General features: G+C 46.9%; 1 protein-coding gene across 1 annotated transcript; it reads left to right on the top strand.

Moving 5' to 3' along the window:
- Positions 1-410: 410 nt before the first annotated feature.
- IFNLR1 (interferon, lambda receptor 1) lies at positions 411-4,507 on the top strand. Its single transcript, XM_010180090.1, is given in 8 exon segments — positions 411-462; positions 1,087-1,210; positions 1,466-1,647; positions 1,909-2,051; positions 2,567-2,723; positions 3,246-3,370; positions 3,594-4,383; positions 4,386-4,507. Coding segments are annotated over 8 exon segments (1,695 nt in total).
- Positions 4,508-11,863: the final 7,356 nt, after the last annotated feature.

The following is an 11,863-nucleotide window of genomic DNA, read 5'->3' as shown; positions in this document are numbered from 1 at the left end:
ATTATCGGGTATCTCGTGCAGGTTTCTATTAATATTTCACAGCTGCACAGGTAAATTCTGAAGGTCAATGGTTAATGAGGTGTCTCTCAAGATAAGGCTCGCACTGTTTTACTGTGCCCCTTTGCACGCAGCCTGTGACAGAGACCAGACTGTGTTACGCTGGAGGGCGCAGCTCTGCCATCTTTACACCGTTTTGGCTTTCATCAAAAGCACTCTCACATCTGCTCCTTTCCCAGTTCGAGATGCAGGGCTGGATTTGGGGCGGACCAGGAAGTGAGGCTGTGGGCGTGCGTGCGGTTCATTAACTGCACGGTCCTCCGTAATTCAAACAACTTTACACAAGAAAACAGCATGATGGAAAGGTAGCAAGACAAGAAATAATATCACACGTGGAAAAACTCTGCTTCGGCATGTGTACCTGGAGAGTCCTGATGGCACTGTGCTTCCTGCAGCAGATCAGAGGTACAGTTCTCATTACTTTTCATTTCACTACCTACATGGCTTTGCTTGTAGAAGGGAAGACAGCTTAAATGGGAATGATTCACATCAAGTGAAATATGCCACTGTAAAGAAATGGCAATTTCAAATCTGTCTATAGATTGTGTCTTGTTGCAGGCTAGCGATGTAAGTATTTACCTACCAGAAATGGTAAGTATAGAAAAGTAGAAGTGGGAAGCCTGCACGCTGCATCTCGCTGCGTACGTGGGAGGATTTGCCTTGGAAGAATTGGGGTTGAATGGGCAGTGAGAGTCCCTGCGTCTGCCTTGTCCAGGGGCTGGGAGCTGGGAGCGCAGGGGAGTGAGGCTGGAGTCTGTGGAGGGTAAACCAGGTCACAGGGAAACCCAGTAAGACCACAGGGGAAGCCACTCAGAATGACAGAAAAAAGCTGTTGAGATGAAGATGCTTTATAAGAGAAGAGGAAAACACGACTCGATCACAGACATGCCTGCTACAATAACCAACTTCCAGTCTCAAATGAACCATGCTGCTATGCCCCAAATTTTGAAACCACCTCGGTCAAAACCAGGTGATATCCCCTATCCCCAAAGATATATTTAATAATTCGCACCATTTTCCCTTTCCCAGGTCACGTTCATCTTCCCCCTCCTCAAAACGTCACGCTGCTGTCAAAGGATTTTGACATGATCCTGACGTGGGCTCCAGGAGAAGGCTCTCCACCAGATGTGACGTACACGGTGAGGTACGAAAGGTAAGCGCTCACAAGGGACGTCTGACTGAAGGTCTGGCACAGGGCAAACCTCTGTGTGTGCATTAATCATCAAAATCAAATGTAATTACGGTCAATGACCTGGCTGCATCCTCTCACCAAAACCAATCCTTATCCATCTGGAAAGCGCTCCAAACTGTGAACAGGATTTGGTACCAAAACACTTCCTTCTCTTGCCCTATAAATGATAACAGAACAGCACGTTTAACATCATGGCATGCTTGTTTCTTCTTTTAGCCAAGAACGCAAGGACAAATGGATAAAGGTTCAACATTGCAAAAATATTCACAGAACCTCCTGCAATCTGACTTGTGTGTTCCCAAACATCTTTGTTAAAGTCCGGGCTCGAGTAAAAGCTGTTTCTGGACGACTGCAGTCGCCGTGGGTAGAATCACAATTCAAGGAATACCATTTGGATGGTGAGTGTCTGCTGGGTACAGCCTGGGTGGAAGCACAGCCCAACAACAGTTGTGTTCATCAGTGCTTCAGGTGAACAAACTGGCTTCAAGCTTTCCACACACCGGGGGGTAGGTTAGATAAAAAGAGCTGTTCCTGTGCTTTCTTCTTCCTTCTTCCTGTCACAAGCTAACAGAAGAGCAGATCAGTCACAGAAAAGCAATACTTCTGTGGAGGTAAGGCACAAACAAGCACCGTTCTTATGTCTGGTCACTCAATTGCAGTGGAGCTGGCTCCCCCAGTGCTAAACGTGAAGGAAGAGGAGAATTCAGTCCATGTGAATGCCTCCTTCCCTTTGCCCAGCTGTATGGAGAGATTCTCCTGGATGTATGACTTGAACTTTTGGGAAGCTGGATCAGCAGACAAGGTCAGTACAATGGCACTTCTTGGATGAACCAGAGGAACCATGCCCAGCTCGAACTGAAAGAGCTTCACATTTCTGGGCAAGGAGGGACTGGATTCAGGGTGGTGAAAACGAAATGGCCAAATCAGAGTAAATCAAAGCCAGAGATGTGTTTTTGTGTGTGCATCCTTATTTTATTGGTAGTTCCCTTTCCTATTCTATTCCTATTTTTATCAAGAAGATGTGATGAGGAGGCTACACTGTATAACAGGGCAGTATGTGAGGTTTAAGACAGGTAGTTCAGGTACCGGTAAGGCCGTGCCATGGCAGCACAGACACAGCACCAGCTGGAAATCCCACCCTAGGATCCGTAAGCCCTAGGAGAGATGTAAGACATGGGGTGCCTCCCCATGCACCTCCCAACCACTGGAGCCAAACAGCACAATAAAGAGAACGATGGGCTAAAAAGGTAGAGAAACATCACCCAAATAATGAAGGATTCACCTCTCCAACCCTCTGATCTTTGTGTTTCTAAACAGAAACAATACGAAAGAAACTTTAGGAAGAACACAGTGGTTATCGACACCACTGCACTCAGAGGCAACTACTGCTTAAGTGCCAGATCTTCCTTCCAAAGCGTTGACTTCAAGTACAGCAAGTTCTCTCCACCAGTGTGCGTGCTGCTACACCACCCAGGTACGGCTCTGCCGACCAAGGGATGTGGTGAGACATCAAACAGGCTGAGGGCAAGTCAAAGGTTTCCACCAAAATGAGCTTTTCAACAAAAAAAGCAGGCTTTCTGTGAAATGGACTGGTTGGATTTCACTTTTCTAGTGAAAGTTTCCTGCTTTCTGCAGAAACATGTTCATTAGAAACATCCTACCCTGAAATATTTTCTGCAAATCCTGAAATATTGTACTTGGACAATGAAAATCAGGGAATATTCAAATTTATCCTGAAAAATATGTGAGTAAAGCCTCATTTTTACCTGCTCCAAGTAAGGCACTGGCTGGTATCAATGTTCATTTCTATCTGTGACTCTGACTTAGAGTCTGATCCTACACAAGTCTGTTATCATTCCTCTGCATTTGTAAAATCAGGATCTTGAGCCTAACGTTTTCTGAGATTTCTGAAAGAAAAGCTGAGCATAAAAGCCCATTCTTAGTATAAAATACACCACCAGCAGGAGATTAGTTTTGTCTTTCTCTCTTTCAGCAGTGGAGTGGAAGTTCCCATTTTCTGCCACGATCCCCCTCGTCGTCCTCCCCGTCTTTCTGACAAGCGCCTCCATCTTCTGCTTCCTGAAACAAGACGCTAAGCGGCAGAAGATGCCTCGCGCCTTGGTATGGCCCAAATGCTGGGGTGCCCTCCTGACTCCAAGTCTTGCTCATTTTCAGAGGGTAGCTGGGGAGGACTGGGGGACTCATGGGCTCTGCATACTCAGTTTTGCATTCAGAAGTGCTGTAATAAGTGAGCTTTCACTCTGGCATGTCCTATATCCCAACCTTTCGATAAAAAGCATCACTAATTCACTGATCTGTATGTCTTGTTTCTTTTCCCTGGCAGGATTTATCTCATTTAAAAGCTGCTGGATCGGCCTTTCACTGTGAACCCAGCGAAAATGAATTTTTCAGGGACTACCTTATCTGCACAGAGAAGCCAAAGTCCCAAAGGAAGACAAACAAAACTTTAGCAAGAAACAACCTACCATGGATGGCTTCTTTCCTATCATCATCATCATCATCATCAGAAGAGGAGGATGAGGAAGAAGACAGGAGTATTTTCATCCCATACACTGAAGTGATTCGGTTTCCAAAGAGATGTCTCAACTCTCAACCACCCAGAGCAGCTCAGGGGGAAACCAGCTCGGACTCCGGATCTGGAGGTCTCTCTGTGGACAGTGAATCTGTCCTTGACCTAAGTACCTCAGGTTTCTCATTCTTTCCAATAAGAAAACATGAGGTGGACACCTCAGGATCCCAAGGAAGGGGGAAGGCGTCCCTCTCTCGCAGTTCCTCTTTGGGAAGAATATCCCTCACGGATGTGAGATTCCCAGCTCCCAGGGAACATGGACAGCAGGACAGAGACAGCGACGGGTGCCTGGAAATGACCCCTTTTCAAACACCCATGGATGGGATTTGTGCCAAACACCCAGCCGATGAGCACTGCCTGCATAGGAATGCTCATCATCTCACCAAGTATTACCCAAAAGCAACGGTCGATCTGCGTGTCCACACGGGTGAGACACCACAGCTCGGTGAGGATCCCAGCACCCAGCTGCTCATTGCCCTTCAGCCATCACAGGTGGCAGAAGATGAAGGCATCGCAAGTGACTGTGACAGCGACAATTTTACAGACAGACACGTCCCGCATCCACGGTGCTAAGTGACAGGATTGAAACTTCAAATATGAAGGAAAAATACAATCAAAAGTTTAAATTCAAAAGCTACAAGACCTCATATTACATCAGAAGGAGCTAGAGTACCCCAGCAGTTCTGTGACGGGTCTGGAAAATGCTGGAGAGCTCCAGGTATCCAGGCAAGGACACCAGCAAGGACAACTATCCCATGGTGGTGCTTTCTGTATTTATTCGCCTAGACAGAGTTTTTTCCACTGATGTCTGGCCTAGCAAGGTCCAGGGCTTTAGGGACACAAAAGGTGTATTTTTACTGCTCAGTAACTAATGTATGTTCACCATCCCTCTGTCCAAATATTGCTGTGATAAGGTGGCATGCTATCGAACCTGTACCTGCAGTGGTACCTCGTGGGTGTTGCACAGCAAACAGCAGAGAGAGAGACCTCAGAGCAAGGGAACGTTTACATGTGAGCGATGAAAGGCAAAACCACCTCTGAGACAGCAGAAACACAACCTGGAGCTGTGTGAAACCGTCAGCTGGTTCTGAATTCGCAGTGTTGGTTGGTTTTGAGCCAGGATGAGCTGCTTGTGTTACATTTGCTTCCCTGTAACAGCAAAACTGCATCCCTGCTTGGCTGGAAGTAACCGTACAGAGACATTTAACAGCCTCGGCTTTTAGGGGGATGAGGATATCTCCACCTCATCCTACAGAGATCACATTCTGTGTTTCAGCAGAGTGAAGTGACAGTGATAAATGCGCAGCGTGTTTGTTTATTTATTTATTTTGGGTTTTATACAAATCTACTTATTGAAGCTGAAATTCTGAGAGCTGCTTTATGCAGAGGCAATAATATTTTGATATATAACTCCATGCGTCTGTGTGTTTTTATGCTTCCCAGAACTGCAAAGGGCGACTGCAGCTCTTCCTGAAAAATATTACATTTTAAAACAGGGCTCCGTCATGGGCTTCCCATTCCAAATGCTTTGGCTTGAGAGGAATCCTGCAAGACTTTCCTGTCAGGTTTTTGATTTGAAAGAGGAAAGCAAGAGGTCCCAAATTAAAGGTCCCAAATTAAGGTCCCAAAGCAAGGTCCCAAATTAAAGGAAAAAGAGAAGGTTGGAGAAAAGATTCATCAACTAGATTTTTCCTTTTTCTTCTCCCCTGTCCTCAGCAAAGCATCCTTGGGTACATCCTGCACTGTAATCCCTCCTGTTCATTTAGAAAGATAAAGATCACCCAAATCCAATCACCACCCTTTCCCTTGTGCAATCCAGGAAAAACCCCAGGCTCGGTGTTACAGGAAGCACTGGAGTTGTGTAACCGCTACAGAGTTATTTTGACAAGTCACAACTCTGCACACAGGGCCCGGGATCAGCAATGTGCCCTGGTCAGCTTTGCTCAGGGTGGAAGCTGGGGAAGGCTGCAGGCCAGGAGAGCTGCACTGGTGCAGGCAGCACCTTTTGGAGATCTTCAGGTACTTACAGATCCAGAGAGTTGCTTCCTGGGCTATTCAAAACACAACATCTCTCTGGAAATAAGACCAGGAATAAAGTTTGAAGCTCCATTCTCAGAACTACAGTCTCAGATGCACGACAGTTTCCCTCATTTCTGCCCTATCATGGGTCACACAGAATCACAGAATCGCTTGGTTGGAAAAGACCTCTGAGATCATCACGTCCAACCGCTCCTGTCTACCCCCTAAACCATATCCTTAAGCACCTCATCTACTCGCTCCTTAAACACATCCAGGGATGGTGACTCCACCACCTCCCTGGGCAGCCTGGTCCAGCTTCTGACGACCCTCTCAGTACAGAACTTCCTCCTTATCTCTGACCTGAACCTCCCTTGGCACAGCTTGGTGCCGTTTCCCCTTGTTCTATCCCCCATCACCTGGGAGCAGAGCCCAGCACCCACCTCTCCACAACCTCCCTTGAGGCAGTTGGAGGTGGTGATGAGGTCTCCCCTCAGCCTTCTCTTCTCCAGGCTAAGCAAGCCCAGTTCCCTCAGCCGCTCCTCATCAGGCTTGTTCTCCAGAGCCCTCCCCATCCTTGTGGCTCTTCTCTGAACACGCTCCAGAATCTCAACAAAGCGATCAAAATCCCAATCTCAAAAGTGGGGGTCAGCGCACAGCAGAAGCATGAGGCAGTGACGTGAGGGGAGGAACAAAATAGAAATACTTTAGCAAGCTATTCAGGAAACACCCTAACGAAGAGCTGTACCTAATTAAAAGCATGCCATGCTGGTGCCTAGGTGTGTCTTGTTTAGTAAACCTGTGAGGCTTGTGCATTTGTCCAAGGGAGATGAGAAAGACAAAATGACAGCAGGGCATCAGTGGCACAGTTTGAAGCACATAGCCCTATATATATTGCTAATATTGAAGCAGGGCAGGGAAGAGAAACAGCTTCAGACACAAAAAACCCATGAGATGAAGAGGTAAGCAGAAGGGGCAGTCATTTCTATCACAAATAGAAGTAGAGTGCATTCAGCCTCAGAAGCACACATGGGTTGTGTTTTGATTAAATTGGCAGCAGGTGGGATGTTGCTTATGTGGCTCACTTGTAATAATAAGAAAAATAATCTAGCATTTAAGAGCTTTAAATAGGCTTTAGATAATAAAAGAGCACTGCTCCTGAGGAATTTGTCTAATGCACAGTCGCCCTGTGTGGTTTAGGGCAGATATTTCTGCTGAAGCTTTTCTAGGGCTGTTCTCAGGGCTCAGGACAGTTCAGTTGGCTTTGGTTTGGAGGAACCTCGGCTTTGGTTCGATCAGTCCTAGGCAAAACTGAGAACAGGACTTTCCCTGTGGACAGTTAAGACCACGGGATAAAGTAAGCCAGAGAAACAAGCCCGGGAGGTCATGCAGCCTGTGTCGAGGGAATAGCGATGCTGTAAAAACACGAAAGCAGTGGCTAAGGGAGTTTCCTAAGCCTCAAACGCAGGTGGGATGTGTAAGGCTTTCTCTTTTTCTTTCTTAGGACATCTTGGTTAAAATGAGCACATGCAGCTGTACCAGTTCCTCAGATGTCACACATCTGCTGGTTCTAAATCCACACCTCCTGGAGACAGGCGATGTTTTCACTTTTGACGAAAGAAGGAAATATTTCTCCCTTTTCTAAGAAAAGCCTGAAAATGTAACTTAACAACACCCTAACGATGCTATGGAAAAGGAACTGTACGTCTGTCTTGTTTAGATTTCATACAGACTCCCAGTTCTTGCCATATGGCATTCGTGATACTCAGAGCAGAGCTTTACATTGTAAGCAACCACAAAAATAAACTGTAGGTCTACGGTGGCCACTGAGAAAAGCCATGGGACAGGACGTGCTGCTCCTATGGCAAAGCCACCTCCTTCTATGTCAAACGAGGGAACCTCTGCAGCCACCTGGCACCGCAGACCCAGGGCAGGTTTGAGGAGCTCGAGCTCTGCCCCGTACGCAGCAGGGCTACGCGTTACTCATTCGGCTCCCATCCAAGGCCAGGATGAACAACAGAAGCTTGAAAACCATTGAGCTGGCTGACTTTCGTTTTAAAGAAGTATTCGAAGGTATTTCCTAAGGAAATAGGTGTCTTGCTTGCAGCATTAATAAAACTATGGTGCACAGCATTAATAAAACTATTAATAAAACTAAATGGTGCACAGCATCCAGATTTAATTTCTGGAGTTTTACCGAGTCAAAGTTACCCGACCAGAAAAGCAAGTCCCAAAACTGAGAGACCTCAGTGAAGGCTTTCAGGCAGGAAGCTCTTTATCAACAAAATGGTATTTGGCTCTCTTTCAAAAGCTGGGGATTTTCTAAGCCTCTGGCTTGCGCACCTTTGTACAGCGAGGAGTTGTGCTCAGAAGGGAGAGGTGCTCCCGTTGTCACTCGTACACATGCGCACAGGTCCCTGGCTGCTGGGCCGGGATCCGCACGCAGGCGGACGGCAGCTCCACACCGGTTACTGAGCAACAAATCCACCCTGGCCCCACGAACACGAACTGAGCTCCTGCAAAAGGTGATTCACCTGCACGCAGGATCAACTGCCTGCTCTCCCAGCCCAGCTCGCATAGTTATTCATGAAGCAATTTCTGATCGTCTTGGGTGTATTTTCAGTGGTCGGTAAGTCCTGATTTCTCCTTTCCTGTTGCTGACGGTGGTTGTTTCTGTTCGGTCCTGTCGATGGGAGGTAGTTCAACCATGTTTGCTGAAATAAGACCTAGAGACAGGGCTGTTGTCTGAGGCTGGTCTGTGTTGCTCTCTCCTTCTGATATTTCGATTGGTGTGCTCAGTGCTTCAAGGTTTCATAGGTAGAAGAAAAGATTCCTCTGCTTCACAGTGTTTGGTGCTGCTGTGTTACAACCCAGGTCCTACAGCAGTAGAGGATATTTATTGACTTCAGGACTGGGGATTTGGGTCAACTCCCGCTGTGTCTTAAGCAGAGACACAAATGAATACAAGAACAGACCTGATTTTAAAAGAGGTACAATCAAACAATGTATCATGAAAGCCATTTAATCCAGATGTGGCAAACTCACTTCTTGGGTGAATCAAGAATTAACTTGCTATGTGTTCAAATGCCAGCTTCTCAGCGAGAAACCTTAGCGTGCATCCGCTCGTGTGTCCGTAATCTCACACTGTAGGGATGGTGCCTTCGCAAACTTCTAAACCAGAGGGACTTTCACACTGTGAAATATCCTGGCTTTTCCCTGCTCACACTTGGCTGTGCTTTTGGTTACGCTGTGTTTTAGTATGGAAAAATGTGGGAAGATGGAGACTTCTTCCTTCTGATACGATCAGGGTATTGGTGACTCAGTTTTCATGGTGCTCAGAGAGGGAAATCCATCTGTTTTATGCTGACTGCCGCATTTCTGCCTTGCTGAAAAGGTTGTGCTGAGCCTCGCGTGAGCTGAGGCCAATGTTGAACTGCAGATGAGGCCAGGACAAAATCTGGGCTAGACTGCAATCCATTTCTGCGCTGCTTCCCTACCCAAATACCACACACAATGAGACTGAGCACAGGATCTCTGTTCCTGTGCCTAATTCTCCTCCTGTACATGTGGTGGTTTAAACCGCTGCCACTCGGCTCTCCTCCATGGGGCAGCCGGAGGGAAAGCTTGGAGCGAGGAGCCAGGAACTGGTGTGGTTTAGTCCCTGCTCCACCACAGCTGCTCAATGTGATCTCGTCCATGTCACCCCCGTTCTGGTCCTCACTTTTCCAATCTGTAAAACTCTTACTTGTTTATCAGATCATTTATTCATGGGAGGAGCTCACTGATTTTGAGTGTCTGTTTACAGGGACCATAATGGGACTGTTCATTTCAACAAGTGCAGGCTGAAGCCCAGGCAAGTTCACGGTGTTTATCAACACCACAAACCAAGAGCTGGGTAATGGATAAATTACCTGTCTTTGAGGATGTGTCTGTAATCAGACTTTACAGAGTTTATCAGTTCTGAAAGTTACTCTCCAAGTTAGAAGGTCTTGTGAATCAGCCTGGAGAAAACGAGCTGTGTATTCTCACGATAGGAGAGCACCATCCCTGGATGTGTTTAAGGAGCGGGTAGACGAGGTACTTAAGGATATGGTTTAGGGGGTAGACAGGAACGGTTGGACGTGATGATCTCAGAGGGCTTTTCCAACCGAGCCATTCTGTGATTCTGTGATTCTTGTGCAGCAGCTGCTCACAGCCAGGGTGCTGCAGTGGATGGTGGTGGTGTTATTCTGCTCCACAGACAGCAGGGACATGTTTGTCATGTCTGTTTACTAAAGCCAGAACCCTCATGTCTGTTTACTAAAGCCAGAACCCATCTTCCACAGGGAAGAGGCACCGAAAGCAGGGAGCTGAGTTGTTTGCCTTCACCCTGGCACACCCAGATCAGAGTCCAGGCACGAGGCCTCCGCCTGTGGCACTGCACAGACAGTCTCCATCCAATAAAGGTTAATGACTGTCACATCTTCAGTGATGTGAAACTGATCCCAGCTTATTACTTCCCTCAGTCTGGGCACAAAGAGGGGCATTCATAGACATGAATCTAGCCTTGAAAACAGTCTGCTGTTATTAATTTTCCACTCACGTAACTGCTTTAGAGGAAACCTGATAAGGAAGTCAAAGTTTCTCTTTCTGACTCTGAGTTTTTGAAGTCTTTCTGTAAAAATTCCTGACTTTTAGATTTCTTTGGGATGAGTGAACAATCTCTTATATGGTGATGTGCAGGGTTTAAACTCCTGTTCTGGTCAAGCTTCTGCGTTGCAGCCCATCTCTAGCAAACTGGTATCGGCATGCCTGGTATTTCTGTTCACCAAAAGGCTGAGCAGCACTGGACTTGTTCATCTGAGGTGCCAGAAAATGCATTGTAATACTCGTTTCTTCGCTCCCCTAGGCACTGTGACTACAGAGAGGTCATCATGTCTGAAACATGCAGCATTTTCTTCTACAAACTTTGAGAACATCCTGACGTGGGAAACCGAAGCAGATATTCCCCCCGGCACTGTGTTTGATGTCCAATACAAACAGTACGTGAAGTTGGCTCCTGTGTGGAGTTCTTAGGGCCACTGCTCTCAGAGAGAGAAGGGCCAAGAAAGAGAAGCAAATTTTGCTCTTTCTGCTGCTGGTTTTACCTTTATGGAAATGGTTCTGCTCAGACAAGAACTCAGTAAAGGACAGGAATATTTAAACTGCTAGATGGTGCTCGGTTAAGCGAATACTTCTACATCTTGAGTTGCCAGCTTTCTGCCATTTCTGAGCTACTCTTTGCCTTCAGCAGCTTCCTTGTCTCTGTTGTGTAGTTCTTTCACTTGTAAATACAGGTTAGAGCAATTGTCCTCCTCTGCTTTAGTCACTCAAGCAAAGAGAAATCAAACCAATGCTACACAATAGCTTTGTTGCATTCGGGTAGCTCTGTGAACTGCAGCAAACTTGCATGATGGACTAAAAGCTCTTTTTTTGTCCTAAGGTATGGAGAAAAAGCCTGGCTTAACAAGCGCGAGTGCCAGGGCATCACGCAGCCTTTCTGCAACCTCAGTCGTGAGACAGAAAACTTCACGGAGCATTACTATGGCAGGGTCAGGGCCTCGGGCCACAGCTCCTGCTCCTCCGGCTGGGTGCACTCAGAGAGATTTGAACCCAAGAAGGAGAGTACGTACCACAGCTGAAACCACTCACACCCTGGCTGCTGGGATCCGTTCCGCTGGTGTTTAGGACAGCATTTCCTCTCATTTCAGTATGACAAGAATGGGCTTGATAGGAAGCGAGATTTTGTCTTTAAAGAAAAAAATCTGATGTAAGATGGGAATAGGAAATCAATTGAGTGAGTGCCCTGTGGTGGGATTTCACCCCCATCTCAGCACACACGCGGGGAGGAGGCTGTCCCTGTGCAGGACAGGGAACCAACATGGGAATGGAGAGAGCTCGGTCCTAAGGGGGAGCCTGGGGAGAGTATTTTTTGTAGTAGTAGTAGTTTAGTAGTTTAGTAGTTTGCTGATGACACCAAGCTGGGAGGA

This window comes from Mesitornis unicolor, unplaced genomic scaffold (assembly GCF_000695765.1).
Source record: "Mesitornis unicolor isolate BGI_N332 unplaced genomic scaffold, ASM69576v1 scaffold26002, whole genome shotgun sequence".
NCBI lineage: Eukaryota > Metazoa > Chordata > Aves > Mesitornithiformes > Mesitornithidae > Mesitornis > Mesitornis unicolor.
Note: the sequence above shows the minus strand (reverse complement) of the source record. Positions and strands in the feature narration are given on the sequence as shown.